Below are 21,767 nucleotides of genomic sequence, written 5' to 3' on the forward strand. Positions count from 1 at the left end.
GAGGGTTTGTCCAGTAAGAGGGTCCTCGGGTGCGGGCGTGGCGGGAGGATTTCCGAACCAAATCGTCGGGAAGGCGACTCATTGGGTCCGGTTTGTGACCACCAGTCCCCGCGATTTGTAGCGTGATTGGTTGGTGATTGGGGGAAGTAGGCGAGGGCGTAAGGCCTTAGTACTGGAATACATTACTAGATCGGAGGAATCAGATACAGAGAAGATGGAAACCCCCGACTTTAGCGCTTCTCCGTATCTACTATCAGGTGATCATGCCTTTGCCAAATAAACACCAACCACGCCGAGAGGCCCGCGCAAGTCCTTCGGAATCCTTCCCCACAGTTCCCCACCAACCTCTCACTCTCTGAGCTCCGCATGAAATGCCATGAGTCTGGACTCTGATACCGGCTTTGGAGGGGGCACCAGTGGCGAGGTAAGCTCGCGTAATTACTGATTTTTTAATATCCGGGGTAACGAGTATGGAATCGCGAAGGGACAGCAAGAAAAAAAAAGGGGGAAAGAGCTGGGATGAATGGCAGGAGGGGGGATTGTGAACAGAATGCCAATTTCACCGTGTCAGTATGTGTCCTTCCATTTTTTATGTCCAATTGCACTATTCTCCAATGCGAAGAGTTTCATTCTGACGAGCTCAGAGATGTGTTTACATTGCCAGCCTCCCAAACGGAAACCCTCAAAGTCGAAGCCGAATGACAAGAAGAACGACAGTAACGCCATTGGCATCCTCACCAGACTCCGACGCTGAACCCAACCCTCCTCAAAGTCCTCCCCGAAATCGAACCGCGATGCGGGTAACGACGTACGTTCATCCCTTTAATATTTGTACTATATTTCTGATGTTGTCTTTGTTGTTGTATCCTACCAACCCACCTAGCTAGTAGACTGTCCCCTGAACGGCAGGACATGTCCATCTTTATTCTATAACCGCATGTATGGCTGTGAAATACCGTGGATTTTCCGTTATAATCATAATCTCACTTTAACGTACATCTTGTGTGACCTACTAGCGGGTTTTCCGCCCCTCTTCCGTATTTTATAAGCGGGTAGCTAACGGGATAAGCATGAGAAGCGAGCAGTATGAGGAAATGGAGACATAACACATGGGTTTATTGGCCATTTGTATAAGAAATGGAAGCAAATGGATGATCCTGGAGTTCTGCGTGAATCGTTACATTTCTGGAATGCGTTTAGGTACATCAAAACCGAGTTTATTTTAAACGGGTAGGTAACGAGCTAATTCTAACGTAGTGTCCGTGACTGACCATTTGGAGTTGACGGGTGGTACGTTTACTGATAACGCACCACCCGTTTCCGAACCCGTTTTAAATAAACGGGTCCAGGGTCCATAGTGTACTACATGACAACCATACTCAGACTGTCTCGCGCCAGAATTATCGGAGAAGACGATGGGCGATGGATGCGTACCTCGCCAGCGGACGCCAGTCGATTCTTGGCTTACCATTACTGCCTTTGACAAGGTATCTGTTGGCCGAGAGCAAGTTATTAGCGATAACGCGCGAAAGCTCAACGAACCTTGGCCACTCACGGAGTAAGGCGAGGCTCGTTCGATGGCTCAGAGATGCCCTTCTGCCGGTATAGCGGGCAGTAAGGCATCGGCGGAGGGACGTATTTCCGTCCCAATTTTGCACTGCCAGTGGTAGAAGGCACATCAGCCAACAGCCTCATACGATCGACATCTTTACTCACAGTCTCTCAGCTTTTAGGTCCTGACGCTCAACGAAGCCATCATGGAAATTCAGAACTTGAGATCGAAGGATGCGGCGAATCATGAATGGACGGTTCTCATACTTGACCTCTTGCAGAAGGCGCATGCAGTCGGGAACGGGGAATCTTTCCTCAGTTATCGGATCGTCATGGGTCAAAACGCCTTCCTTGCCGACGCTGTAGAGGAGCAAATAGCTGTGGAAGTTCATCAGGTGAGAGCGAAATTTTTGGTGGATGTGACCGAGGGGTGGTTCGAAAAGCGTGTCAATGATGGCGTCGAAGAACGCGGCGAGCGTAGGATAGCGAATGGGGGAGGACTCCACGTCTGGGGGTTCTAGGTTCAGACAGGTGCGCGATGGGTCTGTAAGATCAAAGTGGAAGGTCGATGCGGCGTGCACCAAGACTCGGTCAGGTTCCTGAATGTACGCATATTAGTCGGCGAGTCCTGAAGCGGACAAAATACTCTTACATGGCCCTTCGCCTCGCTGTTATTTAGCAGTAGAGACGTGTCCCCGAATTTGAATGCTGGAGGACGCTCCTGGTTAAAAAGCTTATAGTCGCGCCACCTATCGTCTTGAGGACAATCAATGATTGAATAGGGGAGTCGCCGGCAGATTTTTTGTGCGGCGACGTGAACTTTGTCGTCCGGCACAATGATCTGGAGATCGAACAGCCCGGTGGGGACCCGGTGGACAATGGAAAGCGCATCTTCTGCCCAAACAACATTGGGAATTTGGGCAGAAATCAGCGCCCTTGCGGGTCCTAGTCTCCCCTGTTGCTCGGCTGGGCCACTGGGGCTTGTGTCGTAGAAATGGATACCCATCTTGGGATTGCGTGAACTGAGCGCTATGGTGCCCTAATGTACTCTCAGGCTCTGTATTTGTACATACTTGGCTCTGTGTGTCGATGCACCTGGCTAGGAAGCCCCCTCTTCGATTGTTTGTTCTACAAACAGCTGCCTCTTTTTCGAGCTCCGCTCGACCTTCGAACCGGCCGCGTCCGGACCGAAGCAAGGGGCTTGCTCCGAACCTAGCACCTGGCTACTGCAAGGTCCTTGCTTTTGTTTCGGTCGAGGGACTTGTATTTACCGACGGGGGAGTAATCCTCGAAGAGGGTTACTAAGAGACGTTCCAGTATTGGACAAGGAACAAGGACTCGTATTGCAGGGATAGAAGTACGTTACTCGGAAGATTGAATGACTAAGGGTCTGCGTAATAGGATTGAGCCTGGCTTCAAACCAACAGGTGTTGGGCACTTGTTCAAGCCTCGTTAACCTCATAATTCTTCGAAATTATTCCCGCACTTTTGAGAAACATTTCGCAGACCTTTGCTTCCGCTTGGTGGTGTTCACTGACAACCTTGAAAAAGTCGTCGATCACGCCCTCGCTGAGGGATGCCCTCAGCGATTCGGGAAGCTGAGTCTTAGTCTCGTCAAAGCGACTAGCACACCAAATGACGTCCGCATAGTCGTTTTCCAATTTTTTGAGTCGCGGATATATGGCGTTGCGGGAGGCAAATGATCTTGTCTACGATAAGAAGACGCTCGTCGGCGACACGGACGCCGTGGATGTCTTCAGTGAACTGCAGGAGGTCGTCTATGTTCGATTTGACGGCAAGGTCAATGCTAATGGCGTCCTTGGCACCCGCCGTGCTTTCTGGGATGGTGGCTGCGAAGCGATTGTCACGTGTGGGGCGCACGTATATACCCCTATTATTAAGGGAGGCTACGTCCTTGTGAGTCATTCTCGACACATTGAAGTCGAGGTCCTGAAAGTACGGAGTTAATTCACGCTACCACTGAGAGCATCCAAACACGATAGCTTTACCTTTGTGTGACGTTCAGTGTTTCCAAGAAGGATGGTTGCGGCGCCTCCCATAAGGATGGCCTTGCCACCCGTAGTGTCCTTGTAGGCAGTGTAGAAGCGGACTGCTGCGTTGAGCAGCTGGGCGGATTTGCCGGTCAGAGATGAAGACATGGTCAAGAGATTAGATACAGGTGGTAGACTGAAGCGATGGCGAGTAATAATTTAACACTACGGTAAAGGACGTCCAGCTTATATACTACTTCGAGTCGTCGGATGGACAAAGAAAAAACAAACCTTGGTGCACAGCACCGAGAAAGTCAGAGAGAAGCGCTGTTGTGGTTGGAGAAGCGCCCACAGTCAAACCCCAATACAGATCGCCAAAAGCCACGACGAGCTGTGAAGTGGCCCTCGAAATGACTAGCATGCGTATACACACATCAAACGCCTGTAGTTGGGGGCTGTCATTACGCCGGTGGCTGGGTAATAGGGTGCCTTTCTAGATACCCTTCCACTGATAGACTCGGACAAGCGACCCTTGCAGCAGTCTCCGACGCGGAGCACCGTTCTTATCCCCGGCAGCTTGGCGCGAGTACCCAACGAGTACCCCTTACCAACCTCCACGATAGCACCAAGCAGGACTATGAATTACCGGGTACATTTCATATATGAATGAATGTACAAACATACTTTCAAGCTTCCATTGCAAAACGTTGCTCTTATCGCCTCCACAGTGAATCGCGAGGCACGCTTCTAAATGACTAGCGTGAATCTATGGGCACCCAGCATCGTTGAAGCCTGAGGGGGAAGCATTCTTCCGCTATGAAATTCGTCTCTCCTAGTTTCGCGTAGTTAGAACGAAAGATACATACTCATGGTGTCCTTTGTACTTGTGCGGGGTCCTAAGCTCTGGCACCCGTGTCGATCACTTTGATTCTGAGTTCGAATTTGAACCAGTAAAGGCTTAAAGCGTCAAAAGCAGTGTCCTAGTGTGTGCATGCCACAAGGGCTTCTTCAGTGTACCAGTAAAGGGTCGCATTGGACAGCTTCTGAAGATAAAGACGGCCTTGAGACATTGCGTCGAAGAAGTCCAGGTAAATCGAAATGAAATCTACGGGAGAACCCTTCTATTATCGCCGGCGAGTGAATCGACTTGGGACCCCAGGCCTCTCTGTGAACAGTTCTGAGCGTCCGGGGAACACTCCCGTTTGAGTTTTCCTGTAGAGAGAGAGGGCGGCCGTGAAGTCAGCACCGAGGAATCAGCCAGTGGCAGGTTAAACTTACACTACTCTTGCAACACTCTGAATAGCCGTCCATCGCGGTCCCTTCGTCAACTTATCATAATACCTCTCCAACCTCACCAAGACCGAAACCGCCTCTTCTGGCCCATTCGTGAAGGCAGTGTCCATGAGGTAGCTCGTCTCCGTCCCATTGCGCTTGAATTCCTCGATCATGTCGTCCGCCCGTTTATCGATCGCCGGACACAGGGACGGCAGCCTGTAGCTGTAGTACTCGTGCCACGTCCGGTGATCCAGAGAGCGTATGTTCAGGCCTCTGCTGGAGTCTGAGATAGTAACGACCTGGGTGTTCTGCAGTCCTTTCTCCATCAGACTTATGTCGATGGACATCTGGGACTTGTTGAACATCCACTCTGTGAATTTGACGTGGTAGTCTCGCGTCGACTGATGGTACCGTCGCTTCGAGTTCTTGCTGTCTGTTAAACCCATGAGTGAAGAAAGTTGAGAAGGGATCGACATATACTCACCGATGTACGCTCTCCTCATATCGCTACATTCGTCTCGATGTCTGTTTCGCCAGTCTTCTAGCTGGCATTTCTTGCTGCAGTAGATTACCATGTGGCAGTCACTGCATCCTTTGAACGGTACGTGACCGTCCTTCAGATATGCACGATCCTCAAAGTCATGAGGATGCTATAAAACATTAACAAAAGAAGGATAAAGCGCACGTCATGGACTCACCATCGCATTATCGCAGATATTCAATTTCATCTTCGACGTCAACCTCCGTATCATATTCCTCCACTCCAGCGTACTGACCAAAGCCTCCCACCGCTCCCCCACCTCCTTCTTCTCCTCAATCTGCTGATGCACAGTTTTCCCAACCTTGAGCATTTGCATATCCATCACACTCAGCGTCCGCGGGCAGAACGAATATTCCGCCAGCTTGACGATAAGGAGTTTCGCAGTGTTGATCTTTTCGAGGTCACCGCCTAGACGGACTACCGAGAGGGCTTTGGCGAGTGGGTCGATGATTCCACCCTCCAGGACGTCCCTGACCGCAGAAACCGCGTCACCCTTGGAGTCCCAGGCGAGGAGGAAAGCATGCGATATCAGCACCAACGCATTGAAGTCCCGCGGTCGGGGATTGGCGAGGAGAATACTCAGCGACTGAGCCCAGCACTGGAGGAATCCAGCCCTCCTCAACGCTCCATAGATCGTGAGGTCCTTCGCAAGAGCAGAAGCGATGGTATACAACCGTGAAAAGTGCCTCGATCTTCCGGAGATGGCATCCGCGGTGCTCGGTGGCGGGTTCTGCGCGAGCTGGACGAGCCTCGCAACAAAAGCATTCGCAAACTCCCGTAACTTCACTCTCGAAGAAAGGAGCGCCAAAGTGATGGTATTGACGCCATCCTGTCTCGAAAGGTAGTTCGCGACGAGGTCGAGGATGTCGACGCCGTCGGGATCGGGGCTGTAGTTGAGATACACCTCTCCCTCGTTGTCCGGTTTCCGCATCGTCCACATCCGGAGCACGATGTTGGTAAGGATCGGGGATGAGAAGACATGCGCTTCCAGGCGAGGGTCGAGGTTGATCATGTTGGAGATGTTGGTCGCTACGAGGGTCAGGATTGCTTCCATGTCTAGGGCAGCAGCGAAAATGACAGGGTCCACAGCCGAGCGGACGAGCGCCTCCAACGAATCCTCGATGTAATCGAACACTTCGATCAACCGTCCCACGGTAGCTTCTCTGTTCCTCTTGTTCTTGTTCGACTTTCCGATACAGGATGTGGCACAGGCCAGACCAGCCACGGACAGTGACCAGTCCTCAAGAGTCATCGGGGACGTCCACGAGCGCTCCTTTGCAAAGTTGACAAGTCCAGCATCGAGGGCGGCAACGGTGTAATTTTCTAGGGTTGTAGCTTGTGTAAGCTCCCGAAGACGGGCGCGATCTCCGCTTCTTGCACTTTGAATAAGCTGAAAAATGGGACTACGTTGAGACGACTGGAGCGCTCGTCGCCGGTTGCTGTGTACTGACCCCAGGTGGTATGCGATTCATTCTGTTGAACTCCCTTGAAGCTAAATCGGAGGAGATTATGGATTTCAGGTTTCCAGTTATCGAAGCGGGCGCCAATGAATCGCCAGGTGAGTGGTCGGGAAGAAAGGAGCGTGTGATCATTCAAACAGCCAGACAAATGGGAACAATAGCCTTGCGATAGGCGCCGAGATAAGATAATCAACCCAATAGATCCGGAAGTCCGGAAGTCACAGGTTCGACCCCTGGTGCTGCACAAAATTACCCGTTGTTTTTCGTAAACAATTGGCAGAGCGTCAAAAGGCGCAGCCAAGTAGCCGCTATCAGTGGATTGATTGGGCTACATACCACCGCTGAATCATGGGACCGGAAGCCTCAGGTAACAAACCAGCCGGCTCGTTGTCGTCGCGGATGAGGTTTTTTTGCCTTGAGTGCTCGCTGCTTGCAGGGTCAGGGGCGCGGTATTAGTATTAAAAGCCAAATGGCCAATTCTAAAACCAAAGTACGAATAGCAAAGTCTATAGATTGTATAACAAGGCCCAACAGCGCCTCAATGAACATAGAGTACTTCAATATATACATCCAACCACAAGTATTATCCCAAAACCGTCCCAAAAGCCCCATTTACAACCCCTTCGGACTCTCACTATACGTGAACTTGATATGCGAGTTCTTCGGCGTCCGCTGCAGGTCCTCGTCCTCATGCGCAGTCGGCGACTGCGAGATCCCCTCCGGTATTGACCCATACCCACGCACTTCGAGAGAGTTGGTCTGACTTCCAATATTGATACCTCCCCCAAGCAAAGCAGATCGTTCACTCGACTCTCCGCGCCTTCGTTCCCGCTCAACAATCCTGCACGCCGTTATGAGCTCGGAAGGGAAGATTGAAAGACGACAGATATGCACGTACCCTCGCATAATACTAGCAGTCGTCACTCGTCGCGCTTGCCGCTTACTCCTATTATCCTCATACCGATCCGTCTCATCGACAATCTCCTCGGAAATGATTTCCTATATCGCGTCCTCAGGACAAGCTCTTAGGCCCTTAATTGAAAACTTACCTCGATGATATCCTCGAGCGTGATCACACCAATGGCACCACCAGCTTGACCAGGCGTCCGACTGATAAGGAGCAAATGCGCTCGACCTGTTTGGCTGCGAAGAACAGTTAGATTGGGAATACGATAGTCGGACAAGAACGTACAAGTAATCGAGAGCCTGGAAGCAATTAATAGTGGGATGTGCTTCAGGAAGGATCGTTAAAGGGAACGATGAGACCGGTAGGGCCTTGGCAGGATCGTAGGTCAAAAGCTTCTTGATCAAAAGGGTTCCCATGAAGGCAAGTGGGTTGCCTGGCTCGTGAACTGGGAAACGCGAGTAACCGCTTGTCAGACTAGGGGAAAAAGTGAGTACGGAGTTAGATCGCGGTAAATCCGGGGAGCGAGCTGCTCACATGGCGTCTACGGCACTATGGTCGAGGACGGTGTCGGCGCTAAGGATGACAGTGTCCTATAGAATTGGTCAGTAAGTCCCGGTTACTGAGAACGAGCAAGTGACATACCTTCATAGGTGTCATAATCTGCTCGACCTTCTTCGTGTTCAGCTCGAGAACACCATTCAAAATGGCGATTTCGTCGTCTCTCAATGGCTCTTCGCCCGTACGATGGAATTGAAGGAACGACTTGAGCTCTGCCTTCTTGTAGGTGTGATGATCGTGCTTTCCGAGAGCCCAGTCAAGTAGCTTGGCGAGCGGCCATGCGATGGGCGCTGCAAGTAATTCATGAGCTCGACAGAGGCGGAACCTCATGAAGTACTTACCAAAGATGTACATCATTGCAAGGACAAGGGGGGCGCATGCCGCACCAATGGAGAGACCATAGCGCACGCAAATGGCTTGAGGAATGACTCTGTTGAATGTAAGCTTCTGTCTGGAGAATGTTGATGTGGAAACTCACTCTCTATAGACCCATATCCCGTCAGTGTTAGTATGGAAATCCGAGAAGCTAATCGACGAACCCAAAGATGACTAGGTATCTATTAGTTCTAGCCCATCGTATAGTAGAGAAGAGACTTACCAATAGCAAAGGTGGAAACCACGACAGCAGCGAGACCACCTCCCAAGGCGCTGTCCAAGAAGAGGGGTAGAGTTGAGTTGACAATCTACAACCAAGGTGAACGACTGGGCCAATATCTGACTTCAGGCGTACGTACGACGTTGCCTAGTAGAAGAACCTGTCCAAAAGTCATTATCTAGTTACCCAAACTGAGGCCGTAAACATACAATGAGAACCCAATGCCGTCCTTTCTCCAACAGTTTAAGAACTAAGTGTTAAACGCACAGCGGTCAGTTGACGGGCCATTTAGGTCACTGTCAATCTAACCTTTCTGAGCATTCTTCTTCTCCTTGGGGTCGTCGGACGACGCCGACAACACCCTCAGGTGGAGCTCGTCGAGACCCATAAGACCTAGCGTCAAACTACCGCGTATTAGCGTCACCCAACGCTGCCAGCAAATACACACGCACCCAGCAAATACACCGCCAATGAGCACCAACGCGACGCTGACAAAAACCTTCTCCCAGAACGTCGACGAGCCCGGTTCAGCTGGGTGGTCGCCGCCGCCGCCGCCATGGGGAATGAACGTGAACGGGTGTGCAGACGGTTGTCGGGAATACGGTGTTGCGGTTGCCAGTTGTATCAGCGCGGCGAGCGCTATTAGTATCGACTTCATCGCGTATTTGGGGCTGCTCGCTGTGCACCGCGTTGTGGAGCGCTTGGTCGTCGTCGTCGGTGGCGATGAAGGCGTCACCCGGCGTCACTGAAACGAACCCGCTTTATTTGTACTTGCTTACGCCAAGACCAGAACCTTCGCTTGGCGCCCACGTTTGCCATTCAAGCGCCCGAAGCGTCTGTTTTGCGATTCTAACGACCAGCTCATTTTAGTCCATCGTCCCAGAAAGCACTATGGTAGGCGGGGCATCAATTTGCATTCCTCATCTACCTAGGTTCTACTGATAGCATGTTCAGAAAACGCTGCGACGATCTCGTGAGGACTGAGAGATATTAATAGAAACGTCTATCCCCTTCTCTCTAAGAGAGCAAACTCGAGGTAACAACGCCTCCAGGGGGTATCAAGTCATTTGACGGGTAAAATGGACACAATTTCCTACGGCATCCATACCAGACGTCTATGGATAGACGCCTCAGAGGAAACTGCCGTTGACCATCGCCCTCCGTGACTTTCGAGAACACTTGGTCGAACATCTCGAGGAACCGCGGGAGGTCGACATTGGCCTCCCTGAAAACGTCGCATATGATATCAGCGCGGAGCGCCATGTCCTCGAGGACGTCCAGCAAAAGGCTGGAAAGTGTTTCAAACATGGAAGGGTAATAGGCGGGTGGCCCGTTTCGCGCCCCTATAAGGTCAAAGCAGAGGGATAGCTCGCGGAGGGAGTGGTTTCCGCTGAAGTCTAAGGCCAGACCTGTGGTTGGATTGGTTTTATAAAGCCGTGACACGATCAATCAGATTGGGCTTACCACTGTTGGGCTCGTAGTATCGCTGCATGCGAATGGTCAGATCGAGTCTTGTTCCAAAACGCCTGGATATAGCGACGATCGCATTCGTTTCAGAGACTAGCTCTGGAGGAAAAGGTCGTGAGGTCGACATGGTGGTTAATACTTATCGTCGCCTGGTTTGAGGTCGCCCGAGATCGACCCAAGCCGATCGTTCGGAGGCCCTTGACATACAAGGCCAATCCGAGTCCGGCCCGGGGCTCGAGTCTCGTGCAGACTTTATCAACCTCCCAGCTGCCGCCCAGTTCACGCAACCCGAACATGGGTAAACAGGGCAGGTTATGCCCTGCAAGGGCATTGATTTCTTCCCAAAACCAAGTGTCGTTTGGGCGGAAGAAGCCCTTTCGATCGTCCACCGAGTTCCCACCGCGTTGTTCGCTTTTCAGATACTCGTGCCGGACATGGTTGTAGCTGATAGTGCGTAGTTAGGGCTGAAACAAGCTCCTTCACCCAGCAGCGAGGGTTTCCCGCACCGATCCCCAAGTTTTGCCTTACTTTGCGACGAAACCGTTTATATTCCTGAGATTTGGGAGCGCTTTTACACTGACTAATCGATGCTAAATGCCAGTCCTGATTCGCATTGTATACCGTTGTTTTGGTCAGTGTGCGTCCCTCGCATTGTACTATCTGTTCCTTTGATAGTGCATGGCTTCCCGTCCACCAGGAGTCAATGGCGTCTATATTGACCCTAGCGACCAGGCATACTCAACTACGCGACGCAGCACTCCGTTTCAGCACCGCTTACAAGAAAGTCACCGGCGGCAGGGCTATCCTTATTGGTGGAGGTGCGACCATCCTGCTTGGACAAATGGCTCGCCACACAAAGGTGAGCTCATCTCGGTGATATTGCCAGTGACAGGCATTAACTTGGTGAACTCAGGACCTCGATTTCAACGTGTCCAAAATGGCTCCACGCGACGTGAAGGCCCTTAATGCTGCTGGAATCTATGTACGCAGGATAGGCCACACCTTAGATCGATTCGCGGCCACGGTCCCTGAAAGCGAGGAGGATGCCAAAGACGCGATTAGCATTGACCTTGCAGTCCAACGGGACATCAATGCCCTCATACCGTTCACCCGAGAGATCGAGGGCGTCACTGTCGCCGACGAGCGTCTTCTCATTGTTCTGAAAATACAATGTCTGCCAGAACGCAGCGTAGCTTCGTCCAAGAAGGTGGGGAGCGACTTCGAGGATGTCATGTGGTGCGCCAGTCGTCTTCACGAAGAGAACATTCAGCTCCCCGAGTCACTGAGTAAACAACTCAGTGAGGACGTTATTCGGAATTTCTTCGAGGCTGTTGCCCGTCACTCCGGAGGTGACCGCGAGGATGTTAGCATGGCGAAATTCTTTCTCAAGATGGCAAAAATCATCCCAGAGAGCTTCGAGGATTAGTGGACTATGTAGTACTAATATGTGTGGATTGTGCTCAACATTATGCGCGTGATCTCTGTACCAAATGCTTGCTTTTATGAACCTCAGGCCTCAGGTACTTCGAGTCAGAACCGTCCAACCCGGGCCATCAGAAACTGGCGACAAATATGCACACACAATCGCGTTTGCTCGAGGGAATTGTAACTGCCTCCGACTTGCAAGTTCAAATCCGCCTTGATGGGTATCCATTTCCACGAGGCAAGTCCCAGTGGACCATCAGAACAACGCGGAAGACTGGGGCCAGCAAGGGCACTGGTTTCTGCCCAAATTCCCAGCGTTGTTTGGGCCGAAGATGCCCTTTCGATCGTCCACCGGGTTCCCACTGGGCTATTTGATTTCCAAATACTCGTTCCGGACGACAAAGTGCACCTCGCTGCACATGAAATCTGTCGGCGACGCCCTTATTCGATCATTGACGGCTCCCAAGATGATAGGTGGCTAGACTACAAGCTCTACAATCAGGAGCGTCCGCCAGCGTTCAAGTTCGGAGAAACGTCTCTACTGCTATGTCATGCAGAGGCAAAAGGCCATGTAAGATCATCTCGTCAGTTGTAGGACCTAACGACTGATGCATGGGGACAGGAACCTGACCGAGTCTTGGTACACGCCGCATCGACCTTCCACTTTGACCTTGTAGACCCGTCTCGCACCTGTCTGAACCCAGACCCACCAGACGCGGAGTCATCTTCCATTCGTTATCCTACCCTCGCCGCATTCTTCGATGCCATCATCGACACGTTTTACGAACCACCCCTGCCTTACATTCATCGAGTCTTTCGCTCGCAACTGAATGTTTTCCATAGTTATTTGCTCACTTATAGCTTAGGGAAGGAGGGAATTTTGGTTCAGGAAGATCCGGTCACAAAAGAACCGACTCCTGTGCCGGAGTGCTGGCGTTTGCTGGAAGAGCTCAAGTATGAGAATCGGCCATTCCTGATTCGGAGTATTCTTCAAACCGGTTCTCTGTCTTTCCAAGACGGCTTCATAGAACGTCAGGAGCTCAAAGCTGAGCGATTGTGAGTATAAGATTCGTCTGGATCAATCTGATAGCTGAAACGACGCGTACCAGCGCAAAATTGGGACTCAAGCACGTCCCACCACCGATGCCTTACAACCCACTTAGCCGGCAGCGAGGCATTCCTGAACCCTCTCATGAGCCACGCCTTACTCCGTGAGTCACCTTCGGCTTGTTGAAGCACCGTCTCATGATTGCGCAACAGATATCTCACCACAGGGAGGAATGGTAAACCAGGCATCGACTGGCGACCGCTGGCGAGATATGCTTCCATCGCCCATCGCCTCCTCCGATGATGCTACCCCTGCGCCAAATGCGCTTACCTCTTAACGTTAGGGCTCTTTGTCATTTTATTCCGGAATCTGGTCACCATATCCGTCTATTGATAAACCCAAGAAATCCTAACAAAGGTATACAACTATATCTCTACATCGTGCTTGCGCCCACATTGACCGGGTTGATACTTTGATAATTCAGATTGGAACACGTCCGTGAAAGTGATGAACCCGTTCCAGAACTTATCAGCGACGAGGTCTCGTCGCAGTAGCTTGATGGCGCGTATACTTCTCTTTCGACAATGCTGGGGCAAGCGTCATTTGGGTGGGTGCGGGGGTCAAAATATAAATCCTCGTACTTGTTCATGATCAGCTCCGTCGCTGCTCGTGGTGCGATGACTTTGCTCTGGTTGTCGGAATATCTGTCGGTTTCGTCGACGATCTCTTCTGTTATCATTTCCTGCGAAACGGAGTTCCAGTATGGTTACAGCAACCCTTTCGGCGGGGAACTTACCTCAATGATATCTGAACGGAGCAAATCAGAATCACGAACTCGAGAGTGCCCGGTTGATTACTTACCTTCCAGCGTGACGACTCCCAGAGCACCTCCTTCATGTCCAGGCGTAAGACTGACCAGGAGAAGATGGGCCCGACCAGTTTGACTAAGACCCCGTTTAGTAACTGCGTGGCGAGAGACGACTGGGGCTCACAAGTAGTCGAGGGCTTGAAAGCAGTTTATTGAAGGATGCGCTTCCGGAAGGATGGATAAGGGGAAAGCGCAGACGGGCAACGCCTGCTTAGGATCATATGTGAGAAGCTAGATCAAGCTCAGCATCAGTACCTACAGTGGGACTCGGTTATCATTCACTGCGATATGAAGTACCTTTTTTACTAGCAATAAGCCGATAAACGCTTTGGGACGACCAGGGAGGTGGACAGGAAATCTCGAGTATCCACTATTCATGCTAAGGTAGACGTTAGCACGACTGCACTCTCGATGTCAGCATGTGTAGCACATACATCGCATTGACAGCCTTCTGGTCGAGAATATCATCCGAGCTAAGGACGAAGGTGTCCTGCCATAAGTGTCAGCGAATAGACTATCTCTTTTCATCCCCAAATTACCCACCTGTAACGGCGTCATCAACGTCTCGATATTCTTGGATCCAAGCTCAAGCACTCCGCTGAGGATGTTAATCTCGTCATCCCGCAAAGGTTCCTCTCCCGTCTTGTGGAACTGCAGCAATGACTTCAGCTCGGCCTTGCGATACGTATGCCGCTCTCCAGCTCCAAGCGCCCAATCCAATAGCCTCGCAACTGGGTATGTGATCGGAGCTAGGGCATGGAAGATGTCAGTCACACTTTCGGTGGGGATTTGGGATTACAGGTGCGTACGAACCCATGACCAGCATCATGGCCGAGACTAGAGGCGCACATGTCGCCCCAATGGCCAGTCCGTAGCGGACACTGACGGCCTGAGGGATGATTCTAGAAAACCCGCCGATCAGATGACTGTACGAGACCCAGGATTGCGAACTCACTCTCTGATACGTTCCCGCACACGAGGTAATTTGTTAAATCCCGTAAGCTCAGGTCGACTGACAGATCGCCAGCCCCACTCACCCGAAAATCACTGTCCCATTTTCCGTTGGTTAGTTTGAGGAAGAATGCCTAGCAAGTTTGGAGGCTCACCGATGGCTGCTGTTGAGAGAATGATAGCCGATACGCCTCCACCTAGCTATCGGAAATCGCGTAAATAAGCCCTGAAAGTTGTGATATGAAGTATGTGATACCCACTGCGTTGTCCAAAAAAATGGGTAAACTCTCGTTGACGACCTGACAGAACGTTGGCGACCGATGACACAGGAAACTGACTGCAACCTTACCACATTGCTGAGTAACAGGACCTGGTGCGGAGCAGAGCTTCGGTGAGCTCAATTAAATTCGGGAAGCGGTCTACCTACCACGAGTACCCAGTGTCGCCTCCCTTGCATTAGATTAAGAACTGTTGGGACGGTTCAATGCAAAAATCCAAGGACGTGAATCAGAAGAACGTACCTTTCTGCGCATTTTGTTTCTCATTCACGTCCTCCGACGACGCAGCCAACACTCGAAGATGAAGTTCATCCAGCCCCATCAAACCCAGTGTCAACCTATACCGGATCATAGTCCGAGGTTAGTCGACGCCCAAACGATAAGAAGAACAAAATCAAGAAAGGGAAACAACGAACCCAGCGCACACTCCACCGACGAGAACCAATACAGCACTGATCGCCAAATGGTACCAAAATTCCACCGAGCTGGGGGGCGACCCTTCGTTCTTATGGTGTCCAGAAGTATGAACATGGGTGTTCGAAACAGCGAACGGTGAACCTAACACCGCACGAACACAGTTGTGCGCGATAAGCGTGAGGAGAGACAGTCGAAAAGTAGCTGCATTTCCAGATATCCGAGTAGGCATAGAGCGTCGATATAGCAAAGTATCACTGAGAACGAAAAAGGGCGAAAGCAAGATTGTGGTCGAATGGAAAGCTTCGAACTAGAAAGCTAAAGGACAGCAAATGCAAAACGATGATTGAGAGAGAAGAGGGGTCAGAAGAACGGCGCGGTGAGAAATGAATGACAGGGGCAATCAAGAACTATTGGGGGTCAGCCGCAAATCGGGTGGTTTATATAGGTTTCGAGCGGGTCCGCACGGCTCATCCAGGGATGGAACCATCTCCTCGGTACCCTCTATCCCATTTCAAACGCCGACTGCCAGGTTCTTTCAATCCTTTACGGCAATTAGGGAACTTTTAGAACTTCCTGCGTCCTGCACTCTGCAAGCAGCCTGGCGCCGTCTGCGCTGTCTCCCAACGTCGCAAGACACTTAGATACCTGCCCCTTAACGCTTACAGAATGCACCGCAGGTGGAGAAGGAGACGCAAACTGACATACCGGGCGGTAAAAATAGGGAAAATCCCTCACAAAGTTCTAAATTAAGCGCGCGTCGAATTGATGCCAAGAAATCTTCCCCGAAAGATCCAAATTCAGTTTCGCCAAGGCCTCGCCGAGCAGTGAAGATCACTTCTGAAAGGCTAACAGGCGTCGCTGAAGCACAGACTAGGGTGAAAGCTGCGGCAATGGGGGGCTACCATTGACTTTAGTCGTCGAAATCGAAGTACAAGCCGTCCTTATCAATGACGTTGGGGACCGCCCAACGTCGTTAGAAACGAAGAATGAACTAAGCTCATGCGAGACTGCTATTTAAAGCTTCTTTTACTCTCCGAGAAGGATAACATGGAAAGTACGTACTGACTTTGAACTCTGTCCAGACAGGTCCCTGTTATCTCGAATTCATCGCCTGTAAACCCCCCAAGTTCCGAGGGCCTTGTTGATTAACTTGACTGCCTGCCGGTTCACGATTCATCATCCCATGTCTCTCGTGACTGGAGCATTTGTGCACGCACTATCACGACCGAACACCCAACAGGCGCCTTGGAAGAGACGGGATAGAACGCTAAATTTAGCAACACGATTTCACCCATGACTACTACCCAAGTGCCATGGAGCTCTGGACGCTGAAATCGAAGCCTAGAAGCCCAGGGTGAGTTGAAGGTCTGCCGAGATTTCTCTATGCAAAAGGGATGATCGCTCGAAAAAAACGTATCAAGGAGTTTAAGTCCACCAATCACCCTAGTCTCCCCTTTGGCGACTCCGACGCCCAGAGTTGCAGCGGCAATAGCTTATGACTCTCATATATCTGAAAATAAGCGGCGACGAGATAGGAGGTGGTCAACGAGGATCTTCGAGGTGCCCTACCAGCAGACCCTAAGCGGCGTTATAAGGAAGGCCAACGGCAACGGTCGACGCAAATGGCACCTTGCGGAGGGTTACCCCAGTGCCAAGAGTGCATATCGGCCAGCCGAAAGTAGGTCTTGTGCCAAAGTCGCCATAATTGGCGACCTTCTTTCCCTTTGCAGAGTCCCCTGGTCCGATCCCCGCGCCACGCGTAGACCTTTCTTCTGAGATTCACAGAGGTTCTTTGTCCTTCATGTCTTCGATTTCGTTCTGCAATATATATCTGGGATTCGTCACACGCGAAGGGACTAACGTAGAATGAATGCATATACCATACATTGGATACTAGTGGGAACGCGAAATCTAGACTACTAAATAAGAACGTGTTAATAGGCAAGTGGAGCCTGCCCAAGCCAGGCCAGTGCCATGGCTCCCTGAACGTCGACACGAACCTTTGGCCATTGCTCCTTTCCAAGACCCGATCCCTCAAACGCCTTGTGAATGTCCTCAAGACGAATGTCTCTTTGCTGGTTGGGCTGGCCGCGATTGAGGACGTAAAGCGAGGATTGGATAGTGGGTCTCGTCCGAACGAGCTCTGCGAGCAGAGCCGGAGAGAACTTGAGTGGACCTCCGGGCGGTAGGTCAGGGCCTGGCAGCGTGTCGACGTAGAGGCCGAACTTTGTGAGTGTAGGGAGTAGAGTGTGATCTTGAAAGTTTTCTAGGAAAGTGTCGTAATCGCGGATATTGCAGTCGAGTTCGAGCTCCGTGATTTTCGGTGTTGTGCGTAAGAGGTCGAGGAGATCGTTGGCCGTGAAGGGGATGTATCCGATCGTCAGGGATTCCAAATCTCCGAATTGAGAAAACAGGTGTTGCCGGCCCAGGCCGATGGTGTTGATCGTCGACCAGTCCGAGTGCTCGACCGACTGGCGAAGCGCGAACTTCTTGAGTGACGGAAGGTTCACGTTTCGGAAAAATTCGAAGGACGACCCCTTGGCGAACTGAAGGTCGAATCTTCTGAGGTGCGGTAGATCGATCTCCACCTCGCTGGCCTCTTCAAAGTGATCCCCGATAGCGAGTTCGCATTCTTGCAATGCGCGAGCTTTGGAAAGCAGCTCGTACACGTCGGGATGTGTGAGTTCTGCGCGGAAGGAGACGTGGGTGATGCTCTCCCATGAAACCTTGCCAAACCAGGAGAGGCAGAAGCTCGGATGGGGCGCGTCAAGGAGGAGTTTGCGCAGGTTGGGAGCATTTCCCAAGGGCTCCCATGGCGTTGTCCTGGAGGAAGGGCCATGGTGGGCATCGTGCAGCTCGCAGCGGAGCACCTCGAGGGAGGTAAAAGGTGCAGAAGAAGCGACCTTCAATGGAGATATTTCCTCCAGAAGCCCATAGCCGAAGAAATCCAAGTACCTGAAACGATGGGCATTCGTGGAGATGACGTCCATGAGCTTTGTCCATCTAGTCGGACGGAGGTAAGCCACCACGGGACGGAGGAGCGAGTCATAATTTCTAGTCCTTGGAAAGCGAATGGAGAGGGAGATGGGGAGATTCTTCGAGTTACCGAGCCAGTAAAGGAGTTGTGTGATCCACAATTCCTCCACTACGCTGTCGAATGGGCGACTAGGGAAATCGTGTCGAGAAAGCCGTAGCATGGTCCATAAGGACGGGGTGTTTTGGGCTAACCGTCTCCAGGATGAACAGACATGGGTGAGGCACATGGGATAGAAATCTGGGCCTGCCCGCGCGGAGTCAAAGTTGTCCGGAAGGCATAACTCGAATATTTCCGCGATTAGTTCCGCAGGAAGAGGGAGTTGAACTCCGTGAATCTGTTCAGCATCGTGATCGTGCATCCTAGAGGATGCTCACTGCATGTTATTCGATAAGGCGCCGGGCTTTACCATTTCATCAAATCGCACTCACCTTGAAGTGCTGTTGCCCGAGCTTGAGTGTGGACGAGTCGAGTCAACCCGTGACTGACAAAGATCCGGTGCCATCGTTCTTGATCTTCCTTAATTGGGCCTATTTGTTCCTGCATTTTTTCGAACCTGCTGCATCACAAAGGAGCCCCTATTGCGACGCAGACGAGCGACGATTGATATATTGGCTCTCTTGCCAGCTCTTCCCAGCCTTGGAGTTCTGCCATAGCTACCTAGACTCCCTCGTCATTAAGTGTAGTGCGATAAAGAGCTTTCTGGCTCTAGATCAGTCCCGAAATATCATTTACTAGAGGCAGGGTGCCAATTTAGATCCAGAATATGAATGACATGGGAACTGCTGCGGACCCAAGCAAAACGCCAAACCTTCCCCTTCTGACGCCATGCACTGAGTTCCGAGGGAAAGTACATCTAACAGCATCTTAGGTGTGCGACACGTTCTCATATATCAAGTATGAGCAATTTATGATGGCCTACGGTCGAAGGGTGAATAAAGGGACTGGCAAAGACTGCCTGGTAGTACTGCAGAACCAAGCCACTGGCATGCAGTCTCCATTTCGTAACCATGCTGTAACACGGCGTCTCCTGTCAGGTCCCCGTACATGATGCTGGCTAGAAACAGCGGCTCCAGTCGATGGGTGACATAAATAGCGCACCCAAGTGCCTAACCGCAGGTGGAGTGATGGACGACGTCTCCCCCAACTTTATTTTCTCATAGACCGGTTCAGAGCGACTATTCGGATGTTTGTGTCGTGGGTGACGACCGAGTACTGAGTACTGAGTAGCCATCATCACCCTCTTACTTCGACTTCGCCTTTTGCTCGCTACCCTCTCTTCGTCTCTGGTAGACGCTTCAACTTGGCTCGTTGACCGTTCGACAGCACTGCATACCGCCACATCACGACGCTGTGTCGCTAGGAAGGGGAGAAATCAGGGCGATTTGTCTCAAATCAAGGCACTGCTCGCAACTGAGCATGGGCGCCGACCTATTAAGCGATAATGGGAACGTCGCTCTGATTGCCTCGAGACTTAGATATGTTTCTGTGCGTCGCCCTTTCCCTTTTCAAGAGGTCCATACCATCTAACCGAAATCATGCATCTACTGTGACGTTCCGTTTTGCAGTATGTTGAAAGTAAGCCTCACTCGTATTGGCGATTGCCTGACATCATATACGAGCTTCACTGGAATCTGTTCTACCTTGCATTATAGCTATGGCACTTGTCTACAACATCTGTGACCATGCGCATACTTTCGAATGGGAGGTAAGTCTCAGCTGCGACACCTCGACTTCTCATCGAAGCGATGCTGGTACTGATCAGTGCCAACTACCCTAGGCCAAGTATATGTGGACGAAGCAAAGGTCAGCCATTCAGGCGGCGTATTTCATCGCTCGATACCTAGGGGTCATTGATTTTCCTTTGATGTTTATTTGTAAGTGTCTCCTTGACCAATCTTTGCTTCACGAGAGGCTTATTACTGTGTAGACAATCGTGCATCTGGTCTTACCCCAACAGTAAGCGTCACGTCAGTCACGGTCGCACTATCGCTGAGGCTAAGGGGGGTCGCGAATATCCTTAGCAATGTAACATCATATTCGACCTCGCTGTCTGTAAGTCCCTTCTCATCTCTCTTGCATTCGCCGCTGATACTCACCCTTCTCTGCTAGCAACGGCACTGACTGGGACTGCCTGCGGAGAGGGTATGCCTCTGGGCCCATGCTCCATCTCTCCGGAATGCTCACTTCCCACTAGTATTAATGCTTCTTCGAATTTATGTTCTTGGAGGATGTAAGAAGGCCATTAGATGGTACCTCCTGACGTTCTTCACGGTTTGTGTTCCTTCATAAGGTCTTCTTCCCATGATTAATGTTCACTATAGATAATAGGATTCGTCATCTTCCCTTTCTTTGGCCTGTTTCTCTCGTCTCTTGTCTGTGCGTGGCCACCGACTTCTCTAAGCCTCCCGAATACCAAAAACCCATTCACAGATGCACCCTCACCTCTTCCGAGTCAAATCAGCTGCTACCTCCAAGATGCGAACAAGTTTTATCTCTCGATGGTTTACGGTGCCATAAGTTTATACCAAATCAGTGAGTTGACATCGTTTTCGCTATCCATATAAGGGTCAAAGTTCTTCAAGCTGACCATGTTCATGATGGATTCTATACAGTCGTCATGGCTCTCTGCCTAAACTACGGCCTTTCGACATTTCAGTACACGCGAAGCCAGTTGATTAAGATTTTCTACCGGGATGGAACGTTCTACTCTATGGGCTTTGCAGGTGCGCTTACCCCTCATGGAGGCTTTTCTTAACCAATTCCATGGCTTACCCCATCCTCAGCATTGTCTATAGCTAATCTTTTAATCGTCATTATGGGACCTGTGAGTCCTCCCCTTCCACCGCCTAACTCTTGTCTGACGAATGGCCGACAGCCCGAATTCAGATTCCTCCTTCTAATGTTCGTATTCTCTTCGGACATAACCCCTTAATAATGCTTCTCTGACTCGCGAAATACAGGCTTCAGCGGTCTCTTAAATCTACCTTCTCGACGCGCATCATCCTCAAAATGCGCGAAATGGCGCACCACGACCTCGGTTTCCAGTCACGCAGCTTGGACCCCATGGACACTACGACAGGTATCGAGTTTGGAGAGAGGAGGTTTAACGAGAGGCAGATCGACGTGATTACAAATGGACCGAGCGTTAGGAGTGCGATGAGCTTTGGGAGGGGAAGTAGGATCGTCTTTCACAAGGATCGAGAGCCAGATACGAAAAAGGATGTTATAGAATTACCTTAGTCGAAGCGAATAGACACTCTCTAAGCTACGTCTCAGAACACAGTCCGCCCCAGATTGTTGCTGAAATGATGGGCGCTTATTTGAACGCTTACAGGAGATGGACGTCAGGCGCAATTCTATCGTGGCGGGTGCAACAACGCCTGATACGCAAGGGAGGA

General features: G+C 51.0%; 10 protein-coding genes across 10 annotated transcripts; 3 read left to right on the forward strand and 7 right to left on the reverse strand.

The window, feature by feature from the left end:
• Positions 1–1,551: 1,551 nt before the first annotated feature.
• CC1G_13562 (hypothetical protein) lies at positions 1,552–2,557 on the reverse strand (the record flags this gene model as incomplete). Its single annotated transcript, XM_002911988.1, has 3 exons — positions 1,552–1,657; positions 1,717–2,150; positions 2,204–2,557. 3 exons carry the CDS (start codon positions 2,555–2,557, stop codon positions 1,552–1,554), a joined length of 894 nt encoding a protein of 297 aa, XP_002912034.1.
• A 617-nt stretch (positions 2,558–3,174) lies between these two features.
• CC1G_13563 (hypothetical protein) lies at positions 3,175–3,710 on the reverse strand (the record flags this gene model as incomplete). The annotated part of the gene is made up of 2 exons (XM_002911989.1): positions 3,175–3,501; positions 3,561–3,710. 2 exons carry the CDS (start codon positions 3,708–3,710, stop codon positions 3,175–3,177), a joined length of 477 nt encoding a protein of 158 aa, XP_002912035.1.
• A 956-nt stretch (positions 3,711–4,666) lies between these two features.
• Positions 4,667–6,610, reverse strand: CC1G_13564 (hypothetical protein; the record flags this gene model as incomplete). Its single annotated transcript, XM_002911990.1, has 4 exons — positions 4,667–4,754; positions 4,821–5,250; positions 5,302–5,467; positions 5,516–6,610. The coding sequence occupies 4 exons, from the start codon at positions 6,608–6,610 to the stop codon at positions 4,667–4,669; spliced, it is 1,779 nt and encodes a 592-aa protein (XP_002912036.1).
• An 820-nt stretch (positions 6,611–7,430) lies between these two features.
• On the reverse strand, positions 7,431–9,536 carry CC1G_13565 (hypothetical protein; the record flags this gene model as incomplete). Its single annotated transcript, XM_002911991.1, has 13 exons — positions 7,431–7,659; positions 7,717–7,817; positions 7,868–7,961; positions 8,011–8,199; positions 8,260–8,315; positions 8,368–8,573; positions 8,625–8,734; positions 8,823–8,832; positions 8,882–8,966; positions 9,018–9,038; positions 9,088–9,128; positions 9,188–9,282; positions 9,331–9,536. The coding sequence occupies 13 exons, from the start codon at positions 9,534–9,536 to the stop codon at positions 7,431–7,433; spliced, it is 1,443 nt and encodes a 480-aa protein (XP_002912037.1).
• Positions 9,537–10,008: 472 nt separating this feature from the next.
• Positions 10,009–10,472, reverse strand: CC1G_02798 (hypothetical protein; the record flags this gene model as incomplete). Its single annotated transcript, XM_001828165.2, has 2 exons — positions 10,009–10,103; positions 10,343–10,472. 2 exons carry the CDS (start codon positions 10,470–10,472, stop codon positions 10,009–10,011), a joined length of 225 nt encoding a protein of 74 aa, XP_001828217.2.
• A 576-nt stretch (positions 10,473–11,048) lies between these two features.
• Positions 11,049–11,771, forward strand: CC1G_02799 (hypothetical protein; the record flags this gene model as incomplete). Its single annotated transcript, XM_001828166.1, has 2 exons — positions 11,049–11,204; positions 11,259–11,771. The coding sequence occupies 2 exons, from the start codon at positions 11,049–11,051 to the stop codon at positions 11,769–11,771; spliced, it is 669 nt and encodes a 222-aa protein (XP_001828218.1).
• Positions 11,772–11,987: 216 nt separating this feature from the next.
• CC1G_02800 (hypothetical protein) lies at positions 11,988–13,121 on the forward strand (the record flags this gene model as incomplete). The annotated part of the gene is made up of 4 exons (XM_001828167.1): positions 11,988–12,341; positions 12,393–12,826; positions 12,880–12,981; positions 13,031–13,121. 4 exons carry the CDS (start codon positions 11,988–11,990, stop codon positions 13,119–13,121), a joined length of 981 nt encoding a protein of 326 aa, XP_001828219.1.
• Positions 13,122–13,191: 70 nt separating this feature from the next.
• Positions 13,192–15,561, reverse strand: CC1G_02801 (hemolysin; the record flags this gene model as incomplete). The annotated part of the gene is made up of 16 exons (XM_001828168.2): positions 13,192–13,405; positions 13,460–13,560; positions 13,615–13,625; positions 13,680–13,762; positions 13,811–13,917; positions 13,984–14,065; positions 14,121–14,176; positions 14,230–14,435; positions 14,500–14,588; positions 14,724–14,733; positions 14,793–14,838; positions 14,898–14,936; positions 14,987–15,007; positions 15,065–15,105; positions 15,159–15,253; positions 15,332–15,561. 16 exons carry the CDS (start codon positions 15,559–15,561, stop codon positions 13,252–13,254), a joined length of 1,371 nt encoding a protein of 456 aa, XP_001828220.2. The 3' UTR covers positions 13,192–13,251.
• Positions 15,562–17,266: 1,705 nt separating this feature from the next.
• CC1G_02802 (hypothetical protein) lies at positions 17,267–18,839 on the reverse strand (the record flags this gene model as incomplete). Its single annotated transcript, XM_001828169.2, has 2 exons — positions 18,798–18,839; positions 17,267–18,742 (listed from the first exon to the last, which is right to left on the reverse strand). The coding sequence occupies exon 2, from the start codon at positions 18,725–18,727 to the stop codon at positions 17,267–17,269; it is 1,461 nt and encodes a 486-aa protein (XP_001828221.1). The 5' UTR covers positions 18,728–18,742; positions 18,798–18,839.
• Positions 18,840–19,510: 671 nt separating this feature from the next.
• Positions 19,511–21,609, forward strand: CC1G_02803 (hypothetical protein; the record flags this gene model as incomplete). The annotated part of the gene is made up of 14 exons (XM_001828170.2): positions 19,511–19,854; positions 19,935–19,944; positions 20,022–20,074; positions 20,147–20,243; positions 20,297–20,325; positions 20,391–20,421; positions 20,479–20,511; positions 20,564–20,640; positions 20,691–20,745; positions 20,800–20,901; positions 20,982–21,092; positions 21,153–21,193; positions 21,245–21,270; positions 21,330–21,609. The coding sequence occupies exons 1-14, from the start codon at positions 19,786–19,788 to the stop codon at positions 21,607–21,609; spliced, it is 1,014 nt and encodes a 337-aa protein (XP_001828222.2). The 5' UTR covers positions 19,511–19,785.
• Positions 21,610–21,767: the final 158 nt, after the last annotated feature.

The sequence above is a fragment of the Coprinopsis cinerea genome, assembly GCF_000182895.1.
Source record: "Coprinopsis cinerea okayama7#130 chromosome 1 map unlocalized cont3.1, whole genome shotgun sequence".
Classification (NCBI taxonomy): Eukaryota; Fungi; Basidiomycota; class Agaricomycetes; order Agaricales; family Psathyrellaceae; genus Coprinopsis; species Coprinopsis cinerea.